We start from the raw sequence: 27,561 nt of genomic DNA on the forward strand, positions 1-27,561 counted from the left end.
TTTCATGGTATACATTTAGGCTTCATAAAATCTGGAACCATACTCAATTTCAAATTAAATGAATGTTTAGACATGACGTTTTCTGTATACTTCTGAATGTTTCAGCAGCCTATATTTGGGATACAGAAGGTGTGTATTTAAGTTGGACACAAAACTAAAAAAATTCTTTATACTAAGACTAAGAAGTTAAGTATTTTCCATTTGTTTTTAGGTTAGGAATAAGTAATTTATTTCAATGTGATACATGTATTGTTTTAAAAATCCTGAACTGTGGTAAGTCTGAACTGTTCTAATTAGGGTAAGCTGCTGGGGAAGTTTCTTATACTGAACGGTATCTTTTAATAAAAATAAAGGAGATAAAGTTTTCAATCAGAGCAGCACTTAGGGAGGATAAACAAGTTTTCATCTATGCCATATACAAGATTTTATATACAAAGTACAAAAAAAAAATCTAATTTTTTAGTATTCCAAATTCTGTAAAAACAAGCTTTGAAGTAAGAGTTTCACAAATGTAATGGCCAATCAGTCCACACACAAAGCTAAATGAATTAAAATCTGAAGGCCCTGTGATGAAGGCCCTACAGGAGAACGGAAGGCCGATCAAGTAGTTAGGACAATGTCATGAGACTCAAGGTCCTGAGTCCATTTCTGACTTTGCCAGAATTCCTTCATGGCCATGAGCAGATGACAATCTCCACGCAGCTCCATTCCCTACTTGTAAAATGGGGAGAATATCTCTACTTTTCTCAAGGGTACTACAGATAGATCTATTGCTGTTTCAGAGGCATTTCAAATACCAGAGCCGTGGAGAACGTACACAAATCTGTAGAGACTGGAGAATATTTTGGGGCAAGCTGCTTTATGACCTAATCCTACACAGCCTGCTGAATACCTTCACCTCTTCTTTCTCGTGCTTTATCTCGGCAGGTTCTCCTCTGCCCCTCGCTATCGCTGTAGTCACCAAATGCCTCAAACACGTTAATAGATGTATGCTCAGAGCCCCACTGTGAAGTAGGGAACTATTATTCAATCAAGGGGAATGGAGGCGGCTAAGTATTCTACAGGCTCATATCTTACATTCAGTTTGCACTAAACCAGGACCTTACAAGTGCAATAAGTTGCGAGGTTTTATCAATGTATCTGCTGAAATATTTATTTTGCTTCTCTTGTGCTTTTCCAGCACTGCAGAACGTACCATCTATGCCCAAAGGTAAATTCCAACGGCCAATTTCTGCCCTGGACTAAGGACAGAATATGCAGACACCATTTTATAATCTACAGCAAAATGGTATATAGTCACCTTCTGCATAGTAGACTTAGAGGAACACTTTGGAAAGTTAACTATTAAACTGTTATCGCTTGGACAACATAAAGCACCATTTAGTTGCATACAACTCATACTATAATATTCATTAAGTGATACCTGAGGTTTACAAAAGATCATCTACTGATTATGATTTACGTGTAAGCTTCATTTGGTAGATGATACATGTTTTAGTTATGCCAATTAACTAGTACACCTGTAGCAGAACACACTATGCATGGACATTACATTTCAGAGGAAGTGAAGTACTAGGGAAAAATATGGAAACACAAGTAAATGTCAAAAGGGAAAACCTCTCTCCAAAACATGCAAATAAATTTAAATGAGCTTGCCTGGCAAGAAACGAACATTACATATTATGCACTGAACCTCGTAAAGTCCATGCAATGTGATAGTCTACATACATTGTACAAGAACTGTGAAAGTCAAGAGACTGAAAAACGTAGCAGAAAGGCAGACTCTGGAGTAAGGTAGAAGAATTCCTGCATTTCTCAAGATACCGACAACACATAGACAACTCAACAAAATGACATACGAAGCAAAAGATCACTCACAAAATGGGTTTTTTTTCAGTTGGTGTTTTTAATGAACATTTATTTTCACTCTTTACTTTGCTAAAGCAGAACAAGGAACCGTGTTGAAACACCATTTTCTCTTAAATCTAGTTTGGTATAGAACATAGAAGCGTTTCCATATTTTTCACCCAGTATTTTATATATAGATATATATAGCATATAATTGAAAACTCTGTAAAGCCACCAAATGTACAGTCTGCCTTCACTGTTAGAAAGACTGTTATGATAAAATATCATTAGTGAGAAGCATGTTTCAAGAGCACTTTAATACATGGAATGAGTGCTGTAGGTGTATACCATTTATTTTAAAGAGACAGCCTTTATTTAAAATACTTTGTTTTGTGGATCATATAGAGCAAACATTACAATATTTTTTCACAACTGTAAAATATTACAATTGCTTATCTTTAGAAGGCAATTCCATTGCCTGATGAATATTTGAAAGAACAACCGATCTATAAGAAATGGGCAGTCTAATTAAAACTAATGTTTAAACACTCTGTTTTGTTATTCCACTTCCTTTCAGCCCAAAAATGACATTTTTCACTCAGCCTTCCTCTACCAGCAATAAGGCAACTCCAGGAGATGTGGTCAACTCCTTGGAGATTACAGATACTGTAATTGGCTGCTCCTCATATTTTCTAACACCCCAGGGTGCAACTATCCAATAATCACAATCACTTCTGTGCAGTAATTAAAATATAAAACTTAAATTACAGATTTTTTTTTAAAAAATATTTCTAATAGACTTCCCTATCATAAAATGTCTTACATTTACAGTACGAGAACTAGTTCAGTTCTGGGTTGATGAGGTTTAAGCAATTTGCCACGTCAAGAGTTAAACTCTGGAGCTCACAAACAGCAGAACCCATCCAGGGGCAGCGATAGTCGGTAGATAGTGCAAATCAAAATAAGGAGTGCAGAACTGCACTGACCGTTTGACATTTCTAAAATAAAAACGAACAGGACAAGATTCTTATATTGTACATGCAATAAGTTAGAGTAAGCATATGACACTGAGGCTGGAACATTCGTTCTATAGCTTTAGCTGGTGTACCGGAGTTGAAGCCTGTGAAAGATAGGACTCAGTAAACAAAATGTTTCAAAGCTCTGTTGTCATAGCACTTGAACGCGGCGTCTCATGCTTTGTATTTCTGTTTTCCCGTCTCACTAATCACACAAATATGCTGAAACAAAACAAACAAGCTCATGTTAGAAAACGAATGCCTACGACCAAGAACCTGGAGCTTTAGATGTGTATTCAACGCTGTGATTCCACCGAGAAAAAAATGCACCGCACATTTCAGTGTTGCAGTTATTGCTCAGTAATTTAACAAGATGATTTATAGAAAGCAATTTTCAAGTCTATTTTGCATCACAGTTTGAACTCTCTTTATTCCAGTGCCTACCATCTATAGAATAAAACTCAGGAATTAGAGGCAACTTAACAGTTAACTCTGATTCCAAATTATCTTTCTTCTCCGACCCGTCCACAACTAACAGTAAGGCTTATTCTTTGTAAAACAGCTGGGAGAGCAAAAAACCTCTCACCAAAGCTGTTGCAATATTTCACAGCTAGGCAACCTGTGTTCTTCACAGAGCCCAAGTTAGTCTGATTACTGCACTGGAAAGTGGTTTTGATGTTCTGGTTTTCCCTAGGCACTCTGCATCGGTAACAGAACAGGCTGGCACTGGAGTGTAAGTTTTCATAGGCAAAAATTTGAATTTGCCTTCCTCCTCCACCCTAGGATTAAAACACAAAACCATTACTTACATTCAAATCCCGAAAGTATTCATTGTAATCTAGGGCATATCCCACAACAAACTTGTCTGGCACTTCAAATCCAACAACTGAAAAAGATCATAATTCACCAGCTTGTCAGACAAACAACCAAACAAATGAGATACTGTCATGTTACATTAAAAAAAGGTTTGATTTATTCCATTCAAGATAAGATTCAAAACTATTCAAAAAATCTAATGCGCTTCCAAGAACTAGCATATTTCCTTTACTTGTTTCACTCATCTTCTAAAGTGAAAACAGGCTAGTTCTAGATTCCAATTCTCTTACAGCATCTTAATGCTGGAGGAAGACATTTAATCCAAAGAAAAACCTCAGTTAAAAATGTTCTTATGAATCTAAATTCAGGTTTTATCTGAAGGTTTATTGACAAAGGAAGAGTGACTTACCCAGCAATAACTGGTTCTTGGGGGCATGCTGTCCACATGGATTCCACTTTTGGTGTAAACATGTTCCAAGCATGCAAGAGTGTCTCCTTGTTAAAAGCCCCCTACCCAGAGGCACAACAGGAGCCAGGCTTGATTACCCTTGCTTTCCCAGTGCAGAATGCAGATGCTACAGAACTATGTGGTAAAGAGCTAGGAGGATGATCTGAGAATACATCTGGACAATAAATCTCAAAAGAGCTGTGGTTAATGGAGGATAACCATTCCTTCCTTGGCCAGAGACTGCTTATGTGGATTCTACTCCTGGCGATTCACAAGCAATGGCCTTGTTGCTGGCAGGAGGAGGCAGTTGCCCTGATCACAGTTTACCTGAATTAAAAAAAAAAGACTACAGGACAACACTGCTGAAGCCTGCGCCAGATGTTGATGCCTCAACAAGGTAACAGTGCTGGGTACGAGCACAGACTGAGCTCTATGGAGACACCTTGGAGGTATCAGAAACCTGGGTGCTTCCTAGTAAAGCTGCCTGGAGAGATCTTAGTTCAGCCAAGTCACAGATCATCGTGGAACAGTCCCGCAATGCATACTGCCTGACCTAATACTACAAACAGTCTCAGGGAGTTCTTGAATAACTCTGCCCTGTCTGAAGAAAATGACAGGATCCTGACCACATCAAGGGTGTGCAGTTTGTTTCCTTTTGACTGGAGTAAGGCTTGGGAAGGAAAAACAGACAGATGCAACTTTTGATTCAAATGAAAGTTGGAGTCTATTTCTGGAAAAATTTCAGTCACTTGGGATGCAGCATGTGGTGGACTAGCCGTAAGTGCCTGACTGTCTCCTGTGCCTGGAGGGCTTGTTAATGTAGCTCAGGCCGTACTGTGACCCTAGGAAACAGCAGGACCCTGGGCTGAGTGAAACACATGAAGAAATCTAGCAACATTAGGGTGAGAGAATATAATGTAACCGTGGTAAGCAGATATTGCCAACCAAGGAATAACTCCAGCTTCTTCAGTGGAAGCAGACAGTTCAGTTTAACAGGAATCAGGTTCTCAAAACACGGGAAAACGGACATTTGCTCGGCCCAAACAAGGAATCTTTTGTTTGTTGGATGTATCCATGGTCATGTCTGTAGCAGTAAGGGTTAACTCCCTTCCTGAGCTGACATGACAACAACAGGAAGCTGTTAGCCATCTTTGTGTGTGTGCTAATTGTTGCAATAAAGCCCTTTTGAGACAAACAAGTCTCCCTGCCTTTTCCTGTGCTATGAGATAGCACCATGTCTTTCTACAGAATCCAGAAAGTGCACGGCTGCCTCCCCTGTGACATGCCCGTCCTCACTCATCTCATGGACAGCCAAAGCTAAGTTGACAGATGTGAACTGCCACTGGGCCCTTCACTGCATAATCACGACATGGTGTCCATGGCCTGCAAGGCAAGGATCGCACGCAGGTCTGTTCTAGGGACGTGGTGATAGCAGCATACTCGCAGCGGTAGCAAAGGGAAGCTGTGGTAGCAACACACCAGCAGTGGGAATGGTAGCGGTGATACCAGTGGAACAGACAGGCAGTCCCATCCAGTCACTGGGCACTCCCACCAGCTAACCACCCAAGGGGTGCTTTCCCCTGCACTGGGGCAGAAATCCCAGGGAACGTCTGGACGCTAGACAAGTGAGGCACACTACGATGTGTGCTCTTGCTAGACACAGGTCACAAACAGAGAAGGTCAGGCCTGTGCCAGATGTGCTATCTGTTCACACCCATAGAGTCCTTCTTGTGTGTGGTCCACTGTTCCCTTTATGTCCTCAGAGAGAGGGGGGCACAAAGGGACTTAAGGCTCAGTGGACCCTGCTGACCAAAAGAACCTCAACACCAGGTATAATGGACTGAAGTGCCGCAGAAGTGGAATCCATGTGGACAATCACTCAAAGAACCACACTGTACCTTAATACACAAAATGTGTCCAAATAGGGCCAACTCTACCATGTATTCTAGTGCATTCAAAACACTAGGTTCTCCAAGAATAATCAGGAGAAAAGGGAACAGACTCTAGTCCAAGCCCACATCGAGATTTTTTTAAACTGAAATATTTGTTGTTTGCTGTTAAAAAAAAAAAAAATCACTTACAGTCAGGCCGATAACCCACGCTTCGAGGAGTTCTTTTCACCAACAAGCTGTCAAAACACCAATATAAAATTGAAATACAGACAAGCATTAGATACAAGATGTCAAACTAGGACTTAATTGAGGTTAAGTGTGAAGAAGAATAAGGCAAGCTAAATTTATCCCACATGCACTCTCCCCAAGTGATCAGAAGGACAGGGTCAAGACTTTTGCCTGACTTGTAAGTAGCTGACAGTCTAGCTCAATGATGCTTAACTAGGGTGCCAGGGCACCCAACGGTGCCACAAAATGTCCTTTGAAGGGTGTCCCAAGGTGTGCGGAGATATGCCCGGTGCAAGGAGATAAGCAAATAAGCGCAGGCTCAGGCTCAGTCCCTGCCTGGCAGATCCCCCACTCTCACTGCCCAGTCCCTCAGCAAGGAGGTAAATACTGTAATAAATAAGTTAATTGTTTAAAAGGGGTGCCACTCAATTCACAAATCTTATAGAGGGGGCCTTAAGACTAAAAAAGTTGAGAACCACTGGTTTAGCTAACGGACAAGGGGCACAGACTAAAACATTCCCCCAGACGTTATAGTTAAATGAAGTCTTCTTGTGAAAAGTGATTCTGGAAAGTGACATAATAAAGTTTCACATTTGATTTGGAAACCTCAGGTATCTTCATTTAAAAGAAGAAATGTTTTTTTTCAGCTACATCTGCAAACTGAGCCTGGAATCTGACAACCTATTTGGGTTCTTAAATGCACTGTAAAAAGCTTTCTGTCCTCTCTCTGAACTGCAGGGGTCCTTGCCCTTTGGTGAGCGTTTTACAGTCATATCTGTATTCCCTTACACATGCAGTAAGATAGCATCATCCCCTTACGGAAAGATGGCAGGGAGAGAGAAAAATCTGACGTGGTCAGTGTGGATGCTCTTATTCTGAAACCCGAGGGCCTCATTTTGAATTAGACTGATCCACATCTATCCATGAAAAAGACTATCCATATGGGAGTTAACCAAAAACTGCTGTTTCAAAATAAATCTCTGGTTAGGCAAACCTTACCTTCGTCTTTTTTTTCTGCACTTACTATTCAGGTAGGTGTTCACTCATCAGTTTTCACAGTTTGTTAAGTTTCAGACATTTGAGTTTATGGTAATTTTGACTGGATGACGTTGTGTTGGGGCAATTACCAGTTTGGGGATATGACCAAACCATCTAGAACCTACATTAGTACAAGTCAGAACTCCACCGCTAAAGCTACATCACACAGCAGTGAAAAACCAGTCAAGTCTTTACAAGTATAAGAATGCAAAACTTCTTTGCACTTGTAGCATCTCAAAGATTTTCATGCTCATTCCTTTGATCTTAAACACATTTTCAGTGCAACAAAAAAGTTCTCACTTGCACTTTCTATTTTATTTGCATGATGTAAAGTGCAACAGCAGGGGCCCTTTTCAAAGGGCTACAATGACAAGTCACCCTTTGTAACATTCTTCAAATTCCTCCGTGTGCTACCAGACCTTCAACAAGGAGTCTGCAACAATCTCACCTTCCACAGGTCACCTCAAGATCACTGGCAAAAAGCTGCTCAAGGCACCCCTAGCAACTGTTTTGATAATATTATGCCAACAAAACCTGATTAGGTGCAATTCCAAGCCCTGTTTATCTATAATTCATAACAGTCAATACATCGTCATTGTGCAGTGCACATAACGTTCACAGTGTGGCAGTGTAAGAGAACAGGTTATTAAGAATATAAGAAGTATTACTCTTGGCAAATATGAGTTAGTCCTGTTAAACTGTCCTCAGTATCACTGGTCCTGGTTTATGTTTTTTGTTGAGTGTTATAAAATAATTCGACAAAAAATTAGCAAAGACTAACAATCAGCCCAGCAGTACTCCCAACTAGGGAACTTCACAGTGTGGTGGGTACATCCTGGCTCCATCCACCTATGCCAGGCCAATAGCAACATGAGAATTTGCCAGTTGTTTCCCTGGTGTTGCAGTCTGGTCCATGGAGGAGCAGACTTGTGTATAAGAACAGTTTAACACATTGGTGCAAATTAGTATGAATTAGCGGTGCATGTGGAAGAGGCAACCCATGCTGGACTAGTTAGCTCAGGGAAATACTGGCAATAAATTACAAATGCTGAACAGGGAAAAAAGGATCCCAGAAAACCTATGTCTGTATAAACAGATTTGTATGAATAAAAAACCAAACCAAAACAAAACAAAACCCCAAATCCCCTCAAAATCCATCTCTTATAGAAAGGATTTCAAACACTGGTAAACTCCAGTCAGACTTCAGAGGGAAATCTCACTTTACAGGTGAAAAGGAGCTTCACATAAGGAAGCCTTTAAAAAATATCTCAGAATGAAAAGAGCAAAGAATATAAACCTTTGTACCAATCATATACACAGACTCCCTCCTTCTGACTATAGAAATCCTTCTGTAACAGAAGTACAAAAATATGAAAAGTGCTCTTGCCAGCCTACATAAATACACATTTTATAACCAACGAAATGCAGACAGCAAACAAGTACAGTACTGTAAAAATGGCTTGAGCTTACACATATACACACCTGTGTAATTTATAATGTTTACAGTTCTTTAAAATTAAAATATACTACAAGTTGTGATACTTAGAACTTACCTGGCTACTTTCACCATCTTTGGGTTATATTGCTTAAGCAAAGACAGCAGTGTTTTCATTGTTTTACCAGTATCAATTATATCCTGTTAATAAAAAGAATGCAAGAAAGCTATTTAGGGTGTTCAGGTAGTATTTTCATACGCTAACAAAAATCTCCTGTAATACTGAATTAAAATATGAATATAATATGAGAATACGTAAAAAAATCAATGTTCTTCCTGCACTAATATAGGTGCATTACAAAATGCCATATTGTATTGATAGAGCAATATTTTATAATGGTTAATTACTTTCAACAATGCTTTTGATCACCATTAATAGCAACTATAATGGAAGCAATTATTGAACTGTTATCTACTGAGCTCTTCAAGCATTCATAGCTTATATTTTTTGTGTCTAAGGCTAGCATTGCAACTTATTTAATATCTAATCTCTATTTTAATGTAGTTGCTGAGGAGGATGCAAAAGCAATGGAGACAAAATATTTAAATTCATTAAAATATTTAAGGGAAAAGGAATATTATTTACCATCCTACATGCGAGCTTGAGTCAAAAAAATTACATATGTAATTTGAGTATTCCATGGTAAGGATCAACTTCAATATAAAGTCATATTATGTAGTCAGTTCTGATACCTTATTCTTAATTCCAAGGACATATGGGAAATCATCAACATACAGGTTACAAGTCAAAGCAACAGAATTGCTTTGAATTTCCCACTCCAGGTTAGATTAACACCAAACCGTTAGAGGGACATTCTTCTTCTTGACCCAAAATCCAATCTATACAAATTTAAAGTAGCAGATAAGACTTATTGAATCTTATCTGCACATGACTTCCCATTACAACACCCCAACTACTTGCAGGTTATGCCAGCTTGTGTCTGAAAATGTAAAAAATCTGAGTAGCCCGGATCTTAACCCAAGGCTAAGCAAAGGCTGTGGGTGTGAACACTACCTAGACTGACGCATAGACACAGGAAATGCTGCCAAGTCTCCATTTCAACATCTTCCAAAGTCAAAACAGAAATCAGCTCCATCTATGATATGCCAGTTTGATTCTGTAGTTACCAGAGGCAAATCTCAGTTTTCTAGAGACTTTTTGCCTAGCCAAGGAGATATTTTAGGAAAAGCTGTGCTGTGGTGCACCAGAGGACAGTGCTACAGCAAACTTCATTTTATTTCTTGATTGACAGCCAGAATGGTGATCTGTTACTGGGCACATATTTGACAGGAATCTGCCATGTAGATGAATCACTGAACTGATGAGAAACTAATTTGTTTAGCTAGTACTTGAAAGATTTAATTGTACTTGAAACAGAATAGAAACAGTTCAACACACTGCCTGTCTGAAGTAAAATACACTTCAGAGGAGACATTAATCATGTGTGGCTGTAGTATGTTTGTGCAAACAAAAGGAAGGAAGTAAAACTTGTACATATATATTAGGGTGGTGGGAGCATGAGAATATTTTGTACAACTTTGAGCCCTCTTGAATCAAAGTACGATGACTGCATAAAAACTTAGGTCCCCAATACTGGAAGTCTAGCGTGACAAAAGGAAGTGTCACTCGCTCTTTTGCCTGGAGGGATGAGAATCTGGAAATCTCCATCACTTATTTATTTATGTAAATGGACCAGTTAATATAACTTTAGGCCTTGTTTAATTAATCCTGTTTACTTGTATATTGCCACTGCTTCTCTGCCCTATGAATATCAACCTCATTCAAGAACACTATTTACAAAACATTAACAATTACAATATTTCCTGGAGAAGAACAAGTTTCATCAAAAGAGGTACCAATGTAGGAACTACCCTATCAGCTAGCAAGGCAGATGGAATTGTATTCTTCCCAAAAAGGTTAACTGCTTGATGATGAACACAACTGGCACCAAGTGTGTGCAGGAAGGGGAGGGGGAGAGGTGAGGGTATTCTGCCCAGAGTAGGAGATGAACGTGTTAGAGTCACTTAGATAAGTTAGCTGTTTTCAGATCAGCAGGGTTGGATGCGATCTATCCTACAGTACTCAAGGAAACGGCCGAAGCAATTGCAGAGCCATGATTCCACACAGGTCAAGTCAGGCCCCAGAAGACTGGAAAAGGGCAAATATAGTTTCCATGTTTTAAAAAAGAAAACAAGAAGGATGCAGGGAAGTACACAGACTTGCTAGTCTAACTCTGATACACAGAGAAATACTGGAGCACCAAGAGTCTATTTATAATGATGGATAAGATAAGATGATGATGATAAAAAGACAAAGAAACAGTCAACACAAATTTGTCAAAAACAAATCATGCCTGACCAACCTGATTTCCTTCTACATCAAGCTGACTGGAGAAGAGCAAACGTTGGGATATCCCTTGTCTTAAATAAGGACATGTCCTTATACAGTCATCCTAAAGAAAGTCAACTCCTAATAAGTTATCTAAGAAAACATGGTTTAAATTAAACTACAATAAGAAGGTTGCATAACTGCTTGCTGAATTGTGTTCAAAGTGTAGTCATCAATAACATAGTATCTAACTGGGAGGAAGCATCAGAAGTGGGGGTCTACACAGGTCTGTCCTGGGTCCAGCATTGTTCAACACCTTCATTAGTGACCTGAAGGATGGAAGTGAGCATACATGCATTAAATTTGCAGATGACACCAAACTAGCTAAAACAGGGGGCATTTCAGAGGGTACAATTACAATTCAAAATGGCCTTGATACTTCTAGAAAAATTGTCTGAGATAATTTATATAAGGATGAGTCCCAAGCACTACACTTAAGAAGGAACAATCAAAGGCACAAGTAGAAAATGAAGAATGATTGGCTAGGTTGCAGTAATGAAAAATAAAATCTATGGGTTACAGTGGAAGGCAAACTGCATAGGAGTCAAGAGCGTAACGCTGCAAAGAAGGCTAATAGCATCCTGGGATGCGTTACACAGGAAGCGATTCTTGCACTCTATTTAGCACTGGCGAGGCCTCACCTAACTGACTGGGTCCAGCTTCGAGCATTACACTTCCTGAAAGATGTGAACAAATTGGCAAGACTCCAGAGGAGAGTGACAAGAATGATTAGAGGTCTAGAAAACGAGACGTACACAGAAAGGATGGAAGAACTGGGATAATTTACCGAAGGACAGAGAAGACTGGGGGGAGGAGGGGAGGCATGGACAGTCTTCGAAAGAGCTGTTATAAAGAGAATGGTGATCAATTGCTTTCTGTGTTCACAGCTAACAGGACCAAAAGTAATGGTCTTAACTTACAACAAAATAGATTTAATTTACGTGTAGGAAGAATGGCTTAACTCTGAGGGTGGTTTAGCTCTGGAATATATTACATAAAAAAGAGGCTGTGCAATCTCCACTACTTGATGCTTTTAAGTGTAGGTTAGATGAATATCCATCTGGATGGTTTAGAAAGGGCTGATTCTGCCTTGGGCTGGACTACCTGACACCTGAGGTCTCTTCCAGCCCTAATTTGTCTCTGATTCCATGTAAATACCCAGAGGAATACGATGAACCACTGTGGAAGGCAAAAGTATTTATACAATAAAGATAAGCTGACATTTTATTTTTACCTCAGAAATTATGCATGGGGACACTGAGCACAGTTTAATATTTTATGATTTTAAGATATAAGGAATTGTTTTCTCTAAAGCCACAGCATTTTTATTTCTTGTACTTTAGTTGCAATGCTGAACAAAGGTGTTTAATTCAACTGTGCTCTGTATACAAAGCCGTATGCTTAAATTAGGTCCCAGTAAAATGAAGGAACAACTACAAAGAGCAGAACATTGTACCAGGACATTTCCTCCTACAGCTTAGCACGTTATCATTAGAGAAAGGGCCAACTTGAAAATTCAGCTCTGGATTTTGCATCTGCTTAAATCTGGGGGTGCAGCTCATCACAAAAGTTAAGGGCTATTTGTAAGATAAGGACAGGATGCAGGTTTCAAAGCCTCCTCCCTGTCCCCACAAAACATGGAGCATTCAGATTCAGGGTGAAGCCACACTGGAGCATTATGAAAAATCATACAGTAGAAATCCCAAGTGAAGCATAATACTTACTTCTACAATCAAGACATTCTATGCGGGAAAAAAAAAAGATAAGAATCAATTAGTATCTAGCTGAAAAGAATGCTGATAAACTCTTATGCTAGCAATGCAATGAAATGTTTATACCACTATTTATATAGTTGCACATTTTCAAAAGTTGAAAACCTGAATAAATCTGTAAACTTCCTGCAACCAATGTGAGTGTGTTATGCTACACTTTGCAAATTATATTAGGTTAACATTTCTAATACGATGGCCAGACAAATTTCATGGACAACTGTCTACCACATGCTGAATATTAATTGGTCTGTAAAATTCTTAGACTGCAAACTTCTAACATAAGCTTGTTCTCACCTGATGATAAGAACAAGAAACAATCCACACACGTTTTGCTTGCTTTAATGAAATAACTTATCACAATGGCACTTTTTAGGTGTTCAGAATTCTGCCATTAGTATCTCCTCTATATTATACTCTGGAAAGTATGTCTTACAGACTGATTATATGCCTGGTATTATATTTTATTATATGGCAGTAGGCAACCCCACGGCAGTGATGCCAGAATGTAGCATGAAAAGGCAGACAGCGGGAAAGGGCCAGACCTGCGCTGCCACAAGGATCGCGCCCCTCACAGCTCCCCAGACATCCGCCCCTGGTATGCCAACATCTTAAAAGTCAAGGTTTTGGGTGTTTTTGGCACTCTACCTAAAAAACATTGCCCTCCCCTGTTACATGGTTTTATATGACTGGTTAAATTTTGTTTATCTTTCACTTTACTATTAAATATAAAATAGTGAAGATAATTAATCCATACAAGACTATTCCTTTTGGGCACTTCAAAAAATACTGGTGCAGACGCCAAATAACTGCTCACTTACAGAACTATTACTATGACAATAATACTAATATTGGCAATGTCACAAATCAACACTGTAGAGGCAACCCCCGCTTGGTGCTCTTAATTGGTTCCTGAACAACAAAGCATTAAGCAAAACGAGTGTTAAGCGAAACCGAAAGTATTTAATGAGAAGATGGAGACCACAATTGCTTTTAATGACCCAAGATGGCGACCACGAGTGTTATAATGAAACTTGCCAAGCGCTAAGTGAAATCAGTATCAATTTCAAATGAGCGTTATAGTGAACCAGTGCTAAGTGAAACAGCGTTAAGCGGGGGTTGCTTGTAAATGATCACAGTAACTGCTTCACAACTTATACTTACAGCATATTTAGTAATTACTGACCATATACACAGTCTAAAAGAAGCAGGTGTGACGTATGCCACAAACACAGATACTCCTTGTAATAGAAGACAGAGTCTGCGTGAACTTAAGTACTGGCCATAATCTCTGTCACGGGCAGGAAACACAGAACTGTTCTTTCCAACATATCAGAACATAAAAGCAAGCCAAAGGTTGCCACTTTGCTTTACCTTGATTAGCTAGACCATTATCACTATGCACATGAATACAAAGGATCATAGGCTGTGGGCTGCTAAATTCACAGAGTCAGAAAAATAATAGAGCAACTTAAAAATGTGTAGACACTTACTTCTTTTGTTATGCAGTAAGAGACATACCTTTCCAGTCAAGGTTGAGAGATCATCCCCACCAATTACTTTTATATCTCCAGTTGACTGATCATTCTAGTTACAAAGGGAGAAAAGCAAAGGATTAGTTTGACCAGATTAAAATATCTATTTTTCCAATTAGCTATCCAAACTGTAAACCATGGTACCATCCTGAAAATGTGACAGGAAAACACACAAAAACATGCTTTGTAGGACAGAGCATCTAAAAGCTTATCTGTTAAATGGAATGTTACAGGTCATTACATTTAGATTTAAGTTAATGTTTCTGGTCAAACAATGTTTGAGATTTATATATAAAATATAAAGAAAGACACCTCTTCTGCATGGGAGGTGTCTGGTACTCCAACATTTTGGAGCTTCTACAGGAAGCCTGCAGGAGTTGGGAAGAAAATTTTCCCCCTTTGTATGAATTCATTTTAGGTTGTTGGGAGTTTTTTCCACCTTCCTCTAAAAACACTGGACATTGGCCACAGCTAGCAGTGGAAATTTGACTGGGACTCATAGAATTATAAAAAGTCAGAGTTGGAAGGGACCTCAGGCGGTCACATCTAGCCCAACCCCCTGCTCAAAGCAGGACCAGCCCCAACTGCATCATCCCAGCCAAGGATTTGTCTACCCAGGTCTTCAAAACCTCCGAGGATGGAGCTTCCACCTCCTCTCTGGGTAACCTGTCCCAGTGCTTCACCACCCTCCTAGTGAGAACATCCTTCCTAATATCCAACCTGACCTTCCCTTGCTGCAACTTGAGCCCATTGCTCCTTGTCCTGACATCTGCCCCCACTAAGAACAGTCCAGCTCCAGCCTCTTTTGAACTTCTCTTTACATAGTTGAAGGCTGCTATTAAGTCCCCTCTCTCAGTCTCCTTTTCTCTAGACTAAATAAGCCCAGTTCCCTCAATCTTTTCTCACAAGTCAAGGACTCATGAGTGCTCCTCCAAGGACTCATGTTGATCCTCCCAGTATTTAGAAACTTCTCAGGTACCTGGCTGGAGAATCTTGCCCATATGCTTAGGGTCAAACCAATCACCAGATTTGGGGTCTGGAAGTTTAACAAAGGACCATGGGTTGTTTTGCATTCCTCTGTAGACCAGGGCATGCATGGTCTTCTTCCTAGAGTCACCTCAATATATTTTCAACTAGCAAGTTCCCTGCTGTGGCAGTGACAAGGTTTGGCAGCATCGTCTTTTCCACCGTGGTCCACATTTGCAGCACGCTATAAGGTACATTATTCTCAGGGTGCTTCATGTTTGTGGTTTACAAAAGTAATCAGAGAGGATGTTTTTGGGTAAATGGTTGCCAGTGCACCAGGGACTAGCCTTGATGACCTGGAAAGCCCTTCTAAGTCCTATGTCAGAAAACATCCGTGTAAGTCTATACATCCTACATCACATGCTGGCATCGAAATAGGGGCACATGTGGCATGGCAGGGGTTGACTAAGGATGCTGACATAAACAAGCACAAACCGTTGGTTCCTAATCTGCATGCTGTCATAGGATGACAATTGTCATTTGAAACTGTATTCATTTAAAACTGGCTATTTCATAAAATATTCTTTTTAAAAAAAAGTAAGAATTCAGTCAGCAAACAGGTCAAACACAATTTATGATCTCGCCTAGTTACAATGTTTAACATCAGTTACAATTAATGTAAACTCCAGGAAGAGCTATCAGAGCTAGGAGAATTTCCTTGCATTGCAATAGTTACTAATCAAATCACTCTTGACAATGATTTCACCACAACAGACAATACATCCCTACCAAAGCAATGCAGAATTTTGTTTCAATAAAGAGAAGCTTCTCATACAAGCTGCAAGTAGGCAATTCTGGGAAAACTTGCAACTCAACAGGAATACTGCCAGGTTGCTCAAGGACATCAGTATTTCATTTACTGGCATCCTACTGACTTTGATAATCCTAACTTTTCTCACGGCCAACATTAAGTTTGAGTTATTCCCATTACTATATAAACTAAAAAAAAAATTAAAAATCAGCAACTCCCCCCCCAAAAAAACAAAACAAAAAAACCAGACTTCTCATAACCCCTTATTTTAATTTCTGCTTGTTTAAGGTAACTATCCTTTATGGAAGCCCTGTCCCCCAACACCTACTTACCATCTATTTCCAATTGTACTTTTTATTATTTTTCTGGTAATATAACCCCTGTTATCTTGTACTAAACCCCATATAAACATACAAAAAAAGGTGCACACAACAAATAGATGGAAGAACACAGGTGACAGACAGACTGTAATAATTTCCCTCTTTCTTTTGTTTTTTGATAGGACAGAGTCAGTTCTTACCTACACTATACATCCTGCATCACATGCTGCCGTCATAAAGTAGGAATACTCTCACATTTATACTCTCACTCTGGCATTTATATCTCTTCGATGAATACTGAGGAGATATAAATGCCAGAGCATGAAGGAAATTGCTAAGTGACCCACACCAAGTTAGGCAACTCGGAATATTATGGCAAAGTTAAGAAAGAGAAAACATATTAAACAAATTCTGAAATTATTGAACTCGAGTATTCTCCTAAAAAATGCATTAATAGCTAGAGATATATAAGCATCAGACTGAACAACGTATTCAATCTTTTCTGCTCTAACTTCTACAGTACAGTTTTGTACAAGTAAAACCAGAAGTAATCTCTATTTTCAATTATTTTGCTACCATTATGTCTTCATATATTTTTTAAAGTTATGCTACCCCCTTGACCAGTAACCTGTTTACTAAATAAGGGTAATTCTTGTTTTAAGAAATCCCAGTCACTGTTTTAATACTTCCATAAGTGACCTGAGCCATACCTGCCCAACAAAGACTGCCATTTTTTAAATTAATCTAAAAAAAGATGTCTGAGCTGATGTGACAGGAGGCAGCGAGAGATTGAGAGAGAGACAGACTATGCATTTTAGGAGTGAAAGTTTGAAAAAGTGGTTAAACAAACCATAAAAATGTGTTTAATTTACAGCATGTAAAAGACTTAAATACTTCACATGATAAGAAGCATTTCCTGCATTTACCCCACTAGATTATTAAGATAAGAGCTGCTTTTTAATTGTCAGGGTTTTTTTAAACTTACGTTAGTACCTTTTACACTTGCTTTCTTATAGAACCATAATAATAATCCTCTCATGTATTCCTATGGTAAAAATTCCATTTTTCTTCCACAAAAAGATGACAAAAATACCTCATTACAAAAACAAGGCTGATGGGGGAAATACTATCAGTATTTGTTCTTCAACTATTGTGTGTGTGCAATTAAAATATTTTTAGTATATAAAAACAAGTCACTCTACAAATTATTCCAATGCTCTGACACCTAGAGTACATTTTTAAGTGTACCTTTTAAAAGTTTTAATTTTGCCTACCTAAATTGTTGCATTGCAAGAAACAAATACCATCATCTTTTGTAGTTTCCCCTACATCTTCTCTTACCCCAATTTCTAAATTTCAGGTCACAAGGATACCGCTGAGCATCAAGAGCTGAGCTGAAACTCACCCCCCAGAACGGCACCCAGCACAATCACAAGGTCAAATTCCTGAAATCAGAACTGTCGGGCGCAAAACAGGACCCTGTACCCCAGGCAAAAATATCACAACATGCAGATTACTGTGTATAACCAAAGTATGATGACAAGGAGAGAGCACCAACAGTTCACCACCCACTCTGAGACCTGTCCTTTCACTACACAGCTGCCTACATTTCTGAATGCTAAGTACAAGCACTAACTAGCACATATACCTATACTTCTATATGTATACTACATTTTCTAAACAGCCTGTGGATAACAAAAAACTAAAACTTTTTCAACTCTAACAGGAATGGCATCTAGTTTCAAACAACAAACCAATTTCCACAAATAGCAATGCTTTTCAAGACAGAAGTCACTAGCAAATGGCCAGAAATGACTTTAACAGAAACTGTCAGATGTAATCAGGACAGTCCTCATGACACTGAGCAGAGTGGATGCAGTTTGAAACCCATTTTAACTTTCAAGCTGAACCCCTTTCTAAGTCACAGTCTTCCTGAAATCCTCACTGCTGCTCTCCATACACCCGCATCAAGTATCCCTGTTTTGGCTCTTCTTCATGTCTATGCAAGCAACTTCTTTTCATTTCTAAATTTAAAAATGGGAGACTGACAAAGCAATTCTTGCTAACATACACAAATGCATTGGGCATGTTATACACAAGCTCGGGGCTTGTTCATAAGTTCTATCTTCTAATTTCATAAAGTCACTGCCAACTCCTTCTAGAACTACTCATTTGTAAAAAACAACCACCCAAAAACAAAGCTGGGAAAGCAGGAGCTATAAATGAAGTTTAATTATATTTTAACTGCCCCTGTTTTAGAGAACCATTTCTGAATGCAATTACAGCATGAGCTTGCCCTTCTGACATTGTAGTGCCATGCGCAGTGGGTATTTTCTTGCATGCAATACACACCTTTTCCCAAAAAACAGTTGTTGGAAATTGGCATATATTATATGCCAGGAAGTACAAAATCAGCAGCTTCTGCTGAGCAAAAGCGAAAGTAAAGTCTGCGCATGATCCACAGGAAGCAAAACAATGAGCAGGCACAGATCCCTAGCTGCTACTACTCAGGGCCCTAGCATGCACTATATTTAAGATGCAATTAAAGTGTTAATTGCTCCAGAAATAGTTACCCAGCCATATGTTAAAGCCAATGTATTGTGTGTGATAATATAGCAAACAAGCCACAAAGATACTCCACATACACTGTGTAACATCTTTGTGGCTAATTTGTACTACGTTGCTAATCCATGACAGATCCTAATGCTCAGCTGAGAGTACAGATCTGGCATGGGGCAGCCCCGGAGTCTGGAACACAGCTGTCCCTTACCCAAATGGTGAGATTGAGCTGGGACAGCACTGGGTCCGAGACCAGGCACCCCCACCTGATCCCCGAAGGCAGATGCAGGGGGAGTGCTGTGAGCCTGACATCAGGGACTTTCTCTTCAATCTGGGGTTCAGTGCATCCCAAACCTTTTTAAAAAGCAAGCGTGCAGCTGGGAGCCCCACCTGCATACCTGCTTGTTTAAATTCCCAGGGCACCTGTAGAACCAGCAGCTGGGAAGATGGGATCAAATCCAATCATGCCATCAAATGAACATATGCCAGGGGCCTTAGCGGATCAAAAGGAAAGATTTTTTTTCTTCTTTGTGCCTTTCAAAACCAAGATTCGTGTCTTATTCTGGGGCATGCTGTATGCGAGAAAAATATGCTATATGGTCCAGCTGTTTTGCTTATGTAATCACAGCACTTCTAACAATATAGATTTTTATCATCAGGATGAAAAGATATCAGGAAGCCTGTATGGCTTAGTAACATTATCCAAGGACTTCAATGGCAAGCACTGTAAGCTCTTTTTCCAACTCTGCATTAGTTCATTGTGTGATCACAGACAAGTTCTACTAACTAACGCGTCCTAGTTGCTCCATCATGAAATTGTATGGTTATCATTTTGTAAAGCATTTTGAGAACCTGGGATAAGAAAGTACTCCAAAACCTGTGCAGTATTAACAATGATAATTTTAGTCAACTCATTCCATTGATGTCCCTGTTAAGGCAATCTTATGGAGACCACAATGTTTAATAATCCAAAGAACCCTAGCCTGAACATTAATAAGCATCTTACTGTACTTGCAAAAAGTGACATGCTAGTAAGTTTTGCATTACTACCATGCATCAGCTGATTAGACTACTATACTGATCTAGCATAGAAATCATTTGCCCGATTGATAAAAACTCCCCAGCACACACAACACCCAAAGAAAGCATACTGTCCAGAAAGCAGTCTCTATACTTCCCTTCCTTTATTCATTACTATGAACATTTTTTTTTAAATCTTGCTCCTTATTCCCTTCTTAAAGGCATGAGGAGTTGTGACAGGGGACTCTAATTATGGAGAAAATAGGCAAAACCAGAAGAGAATAAGCAAAAGAAATTGATGTAAATACGAGTAATACACAAGAAAAAGGAATACAGAAAACACACCATGACTGCAGCCCTGTCTCCTAAAAACCATTTTGTCAGACATTCTCCGACTAGGCTCATCACCAAGTCTCCCATTTAGCTACAGGTTTTGTTTGTTTTTTAAATTAACCACAGAAGTCCCCCCAAAATCTCTTTTGCACTGTAAAATATGGTGTGCTCAGCCTAGAGGAGGTAAGGATCGACACTGCCTGTTCTTTAATATGCCCCTCCTGTAATTAAGACAGTCAAAGTTTACCGTGGCTTTTACAAGTAGAGCATGTGCGTGTGGTGGTTTGGTGCTTACAGGGGGAGGAGGCCAAATTGTTCCATGAAGACCAGGAGACAAATATTTATTTAAAGCAGTTCTCACACAGTATCTTTAAATATGCACTGCACACACAACTCCGTTAGGGTGCATAACTCAACAGGCTGCAGCATACAACCCTTTCATACCCTGCCAAAGTGTGCATGAAGAAAAACTAGAGAGGGCAACTTGTGCTACCCCCACCCCAAACACTGCACAGCTGCATGTGGGCAAACCAGAACCTAGCTCATGGCTTTGCCCTTTTCAAGTGAGATTTTACCTGGTCAGGCAACACCACCAAACAAATCAGAGTCCTTCTACTGTCAAAACTAACTCTGCAAATAACTGAATCACTGGTTTCTTGGTCTACTCAAATGAATGAGTAAGTTGTTTCCAATGTAGTAATCTCCATATTTTTTTCCTACTTGTGCACTGGAACAGGAACTCTTCCAAGACTCAGCTATTTTGGGCTGCTAATTGGAACATGAAGATCCTTTGACATGCAGCTAATAGTAAAACCTCATGAAATAATCTATTTAAAAATTATTAGAAAGTCTCATTTTATGACCTTATTTCTAGACTACATGAGTCCCATGGAATACATCCAAAAAGCAGCCTTTTGAGTTTACTTCAAAGAAACAGAGTGGACACTTCCTAAATCAGGAAACATGTAACATTTGTGTACATGAATTCTTTCCTTTAACCTACATAACTTTCTCTCATGCTCATCAGGCTTAAGCATTACTTCATATTTCTGAATACTCTGCAACTTAAATGCTTAAGTTTGAGTGGAAATAAATCCTTTACCAAGAAAAACAAAACCAAACCAACCTACATCTATTCTCCAAAGGGTAGCATGCTCTTCATCAACCACTGATTGTAAATTAAAGCTGAACCTTTTTTTTCAATGCTAAAAATGCCATTAGTTTTAGTTACATTTGGTTAGCTGAGATAAATAAAAGAATAAAAGGGCTAGTAGTGTCATCATCCTGCCTATATTCAATGCAAGTAAATCAGAACTCCGATGCAAATATATTTGCAGTTTTCAGATTTCCCCTACTCGGCAAGTGGTGTCCTACCAGTAGGAAAGTTCCTGCCAGTGATACCTTGTAGCACATAGGAATCCCCTTCCCCTTAACCTGTCCCCACTGCCCCTGCCTGTCTTAGAACAACAGCACTGAATTGTGGATGTGGGGAAAGAAAGAATGGTTGGGCAGCTGAGAATTACAAACAGGGCTGCTTTGCTTTGAAAGAGGATTTTAGTGGCCTGGGAAGGGAGAAAGAAAGTGTGTGCACATAACAGGAAATATATTTTGTAACATGGCATGTGAACAAGCAACCATGTGATTTTATTTCTCCAGTTGTCCTCCACTAGCTTCCTGTTTCCCCACCGGTCACAGCTGTCACTATGCATTATATGAGATTATCATTTCCTTTCTTTCTCTACATTACCTAGCACATTTCAGCATGAATAATAATAGTTTAAAACAACATCATTTAATAATTTCAATGTATTCAATTTTCTATCAAAGCATGAAGTAAACTTACACAATAGCTCTTCAACCTGATGAAGTCTACCGTCATGGGTATAGATTTGTCACTATTTCTGTTCAGTGCTTTGATATAGTCTAGTAAGTCAGCAAAAAACTTGTAGCCACCCTTGAGTACACAAAGAGCTACAATATGATGTCCTCCCATGCCCTTCATGATTTCTCGTGCCAATCTTTCTGTCCTGTAGGGAGAAAACAAACCAACATTAATTACTTATCACAAAGCACCTCAAGGCCATGTCCAGATGAGCATGGAAGTTTGGTTCCCTGGGAACAACTGGCAGTGGCACACCTTGTGTTGCCGCTGGTTGTCCCTGGGGAACGCCTATGCCACACACGCTCTGGTGTGAGGCAGATTACCCTGGGTGGGGTAGGAGAGGCTGGGGCCAACATTGGGCTTGCCCCAGCAACCTTAGCTGGGGCCCTGGGGGCCTCCCAGGGCTCCAGCAGCAGCAATCCTGCCACTCGGAGCCTGGCCAGCAGCCGCAGCATGGTTCTAGCTGGCCAGGCTCTGGTTTTGAGCGGTACTGCTCCACTTTTTTTTGCATGGTTTTTTCTGACCTCTGGATATCGAGGGGTCAACCCCCCCCTCCTCCCCCGCTCCTTGCACTGCTCTCTTACAGCATGGAGAACAGCTGAACATGCAGTATGTGGCGCTGCAAACGTATCTGCGGTGCCACATACTGCACACCCATGCTCGTCTGGACAAGGCCCATTTGTTTCTTACAGCAGTATGTTTTGGTATTGCAGCCAGCAATGGGAAATACTCATGCTGCACTAGGACACATATCTTCCTTGCTCAATGAAATATTTGCCTAGCACTTCTCAGCCAATTTTACTGTTTACTGGTCAGTAAGGTTTTTGCTTTTCTCACTTCTCAAGGTTAATCTAACAGTAACATTGCCACACACTGCCAGCTTTATAGGTCACAATCAGCCAAAACAAATCTGAATCTTTGCTCAGTTAGTAGCTCTTTCACATGTGGATTTTGAAAAAAAAGCATGTTCTGCGGCTTTTCTGTTCCCCAAGCACAGAGAAATATAAATTTGTTTACCAGTAGAACAAGCAGAGAGAGCCATCCTACACAAACCAGGCAAAAGGCAGGCATTTCTCAGATGGAAAACTAGTGCCTTACTTTTGTTCCAGGTTAAAACACAAGTGACAAGGACCCTGCATTAACTCCAAAGCTAAGGACAATACACAGACACTAGAAGCCAGCTGACTGACATGTTACTTGTACCAGTCATCTTTCAGAAGGAAATCATTTCTAAATTTAGCTTCTCATTTATTTAGAAAAGCATGGTGTAATATTTATAGCATATTCAGCCAGCCACACACTTGTTAGGAAGAGGCTACAACTAGAGCCCTTCATTTAATAAAATACTACTCAAATGCTATGTATTTTAGTCAGTTTTTAACTTACATTGGAAATCCATAAATAGCTCTCATAATACCATGATATAAATACGTTAATGCTGGAAATAAATATTTTAAAATACCCTATTAAGTTAGTGGGAATTCACTACCACAACATGAACTCTAGGGCTATCCTTATCTCCACTTCAAAAAGATCTTTTCGTAAGTACAAAAGGTAGTTTTTGGAAGATGTTTTCTCTGGTAATCACGCCACTGAAACTGCTTTTCCCTCTGAGAACAGAAATAGAAAATACAAGTTTTATGGGTTTTGGCTGTAGAGAAGCAATAGACCAGTATTTTGCAAAGGCTGATGATGCATTTCCCAGAAAGGAAGAGAACTTAAGATATTAAGTTTTCCTAACCTGAAAGTACGGAAACAATGTCTCCAGTCTCCCTGGATTAATCTTGCGATAAAATTAAAAAAGCCATAATGTTTTCCGTTTGCAATCTAAACTAAGGTGCTTTTTTGGTTAGTTCTTAACACTAGTACAGTATCTCCTAACAGCTATCCTGTAGTTTTGAAAATGACCACAGCAGCAAATGTGCCAATTCTTAGAGGCTTGTGAGTGAAAGAGAGTTAATTAGTGCTTGCACTTCTTTCTAGAAGACAGCACGTAGTTCCTAATTAAAATTTTTCCACAAGGTCCTCTATTTAGATCATCATCAGATAGCAAAACGCTACAAGGCTTAACAAAACTGTTGCTGGTAGACATTTTTCCCAATTTCATGAAATTAAGTTGGCATAATACATTATTTGAAGTCAAACTAACCTGTCCATAATAAGCCCATGAGGAATATAGACTTTTTCCAAGTCATCTGCATAATGTTTTGGTATGCAGAACAAGTCCAAGTCATAACCTTGTTCATCATCGCCAATCTGAAATGAAAATATGAAAGATGAGAGTTGGTACAATTAACAGGTCCTTTCTGAGGAAACCATGACCTAGAAGAATTCAGGTATGACAAGCAAAAGACCTGTGAAGTAAAACATCAAACCCTGACTTTTTCAACAAGCTGTTGAACCTGGTATGCTCATCACTTTATCCTCCCTCAATATAAAGGCAACGATCGCATTGAACATGAAGTCAAGTATAGGTTAGTGTTACCATCTATGGCATATGAGACCCATCTCACATGCCGAATGAATGAGCACTTGCTTAATAAAACATCAAACAAGGGCAGATATTCATTTAAAATCTTAACTAGTTCCTTCGGCTGAGAGAACAGGAAGTGAAATGACTCCCCTCCAGCTGTGATTCCATTCCCTGTACTACAAATTATTTATTTTTAGAGGAAAAAAATCTCCATTTATTTCTAACAAGGGCAATACAGAAGCTACATAAGGTACTGATCAAGTGTACTTAATAACATGGAAGCCCTCCAAATCTGCACAATACCAAATCAAACAAAATCCAGGAGCCCATTTCCAATAACTGAGACACAAGACATCTTTACCAATGTGCCCAGTTACATGCTCACATCAAGAAGGGGTTTGGCATGTTTCTACGGCCCGGATCCTGGGAACTGCAGGGTGCTCAACACCTCTCATCATCAGACATGAAAGTCCCATTTCAGCAAGCTGTTTGGCATGGGCAGGAACCAGAACAGAACAGCTTGCAGGATCAGCACTCAAGTGTGTGTTAATTATGACATGTGATTAGCAGACATATAATTACACCAGGAACTATTAAGGTGTAGGATGTGCCATTACAAAAGCATCAAGATCTGAGCTTTCGTGACTTTTACCTACCCACCATTTAAAGTTACTAATGTAATTTTTACTATCTTCATTTCTGCTTTTACAGCTGAATCCCATTATATGTGAAGTATAGTTAAATGTCTGTGGAGAAAACTGAAGCCTATTACTCGTAATTCACCAGCGCATGCCTCTTAACGATCCAGCTCAACTCCTGTTCTCTCTGCAAAATACGCAGAATCATTTCGTTACCAAAGGAAGCTTTTACCTGGCCTTGCAAGCTGTCACCTGCTCAGGTTTATGCCATGCCACTCGCTAAGGATCATTTCACAAGAGACTTAGTAGCATGAGAGCCTATAAGAATTGAAGTTATAAGACTACTCCTCCCTCTCTGGTACACCAAACTCAGCAATCACTGGATAAGACAGCCCTGGAAACCTTAGTAAGCTACTATTTCAGACGAGATCCCTGTCTTTTAAAAGCTACAGGGTTTTCTTATAGTTCAACTCTATAATTATATTTAATTTATTTAACAAAACTTTCTTTCCATATTCAGAGAAAAAATGACTCCTTCCTAAAAACTTAACACTGACATTTTTAAATAGGGATGGCAAACTACATACTGCTGTAGGGGTTGGGGGGAAGGAAGGAGCACGGCATTTTGAGCCAGGGGACACTGCTAAATAGTGCAGTCACTCATAGAAACCACAGGTTTTCTTGAGCGGTGGTGGTGGGTTGTTTTTTGGGGGGTTGTACAAAATTACATTTCAAACAGGTATTTTTTTTTAGAGCCTCTTCAAAATAAACAGGAATTCAGTGCCTTTCAAATCAGGTCTAACCCAAGCATTATAAGCTGATTATAGTTAAACTCTACCTTTCCGCATGTTATTACACAAATGCATTAATGAGTTTGCATACTATGCAAAGCGATGGAGATCAGAATGTATTTCACGCTGGCGTAATTTGCAAAGGTAAAAAAAGGAGGTTGCTTTTCTCTGCAGGTTCGTCTTGTTTTTGGTTTTAAAGCCTCTTGAGAAATGTTCCCTAAGACGATGATGAGCTCTCCTTTTTTTTTTCCAATTTACATTATTCTAAATCAGGTTGGGGGGGAAGCTGAAGATCAGCTGTTAGAAAGCAGGGACAAGAACCAGATACTACCTGTGGCGAACTCCACAATCAGCACCATCCCCTGCCCTTGCAAACTGAAAGTCACCATGGCTGTTAACTGGTTTAATGAGGACGTCAAGGTTACGCCCAGCGCCGGAGAGTCCACAGTCACATTAAGCACGCAGGTAAGGCGTCTGCCCGAGCCGGCAGGGCCCCCTGCAGCCTCCGCCGGGATGGATGCGACTGCCCTGGATGGGCGCAGGGTGCGCGTGGGTCGCTCCGAACCTCCTCGCCATGGGGCGCCTGGGGGGGCAAGCACCCCGAAAGGGCCTGACGCAGCCAGGCTGCCCCCGAGTACCTCGCTCGCGCTCCCCTCACCTCGCACCTGGACGGACCCGCACCCCCATGCACACCTCAAACCCCCATACTTTCGTAGTTTCTGGGGTCAGGAGGGACCCGCACACATCCTCAAGGCCCTGGCAGGAACCAGTGCTGGGAGAGTAACCCCCAGCTAGGTGCCTCCCCCAAAATAGTGCCTGTCTCGGGGACCCCCATCCCTGCACATGCCGCCCTATGCCCCCAAATACCTCCCCGTCTCTAGGGGGTACCCCATCTCCTCTGCAATCTCCCCCAAACACCTCCCCGTCTCTGGGGGGGTACCCCATCAGCCCCCCCATGCCCCCCAAATACCTGCCCACCTTTGGGGCCGCGTCACTTGTAGATACCCCCATCAGCCCCCGCCAATCGCCCCCCAAATACCCCATCATCACCCCTCCCCCAATCTCTGGGGCCCCGTCGCTCCCACATACCCCCCCCCCCGCACCCCCCGCTATTTTTGGGATCCGTGTCCCCCCCCCGACCCCGACCGTGACCAGTGCGGGCCGGGCCGGGCCGCGGCGCTCACCACGATGCAGGGGCTGGGGGTCGCCATGGAGCTGGTGCGCGGCCGCCGGATCGGCTCGGCTCGGCTCGGCTCGGAGCGGGCTCGGCTCCCGCCGCCACAGGCGCCGCCTC

The 27,561-nt window shown here is 40.5% G+C and overlaps 1 protein-coding gene across 1 annotated transcript; it reads right to left on the reverse strand.

Moving 5' to 3' along the window:
- Positions 1-2,146: 2,146 nt before the first annotated feature.
- On the reverse strand, positions 2,147-27,561 carry HPRT1 (hypoxanthine phosphoribosyltransferase 1). The gene is made up of 9 exons (XM_059732901.1): positions 27,452-27,561; positions 24,515-24,621; positions 22,327-22,510; positions 14,461-14,526; positions 12,895-12,912; positions 8,840-8,922; positions 6,210-6,256; positions 3,674-3,750; positions 2,147-3,086 (listed from the first exon to the last, which is right to left on the reverse strand). The coding sequence occupies exons 1-9, from the start codon at positions 27,476-27,478 to the stop codon at positions 3,039-3,041; spliced, it is 657 nt and encodes a 218-aa protein (XP_059588884.1). The 5' UTR covers positions 27,479-27,561; the 3' UTR covers positions 2,147-3,038.

Source organism: Alligator mississippiensis, chromosome 8 (genome assembly GCF_030867095.1).
Source record: "Alligator mississippiensis isolate rAllMis1 chromosome 8, rAllMis1, whole genome shotgun sequence".
Taxonomy (NCBI): Eukaryota; Metazoa; Chordata; order Crocodylia; family Alligatoridae; genus Alligator; species Alligator mississippiensis.

Excerpts from the sequence above, each read along its gene's own strand:
- HPRT1 (XM_059732901.1), bottom strand. The coding sequence starts at position 27,478 with ATGGCGACCCCCAGCCCCTGCATCGTG. Across the intron at positions 14,527-22,326 it reads TCAGGTTGAAGAGCTATTGT|AATGATCAGTCAACTGGAGA; the intron begins GTAAGTTTACTT and ends CTTTGTAACTAG. Across the intron at positions 3,087-3,673 it reads AATACTTTCGGGATTTGAAT|CATATTTGTGTGATTAGTGA; the intron begins GTAAGTAATGGT and ends GTTTTGTTTCAG.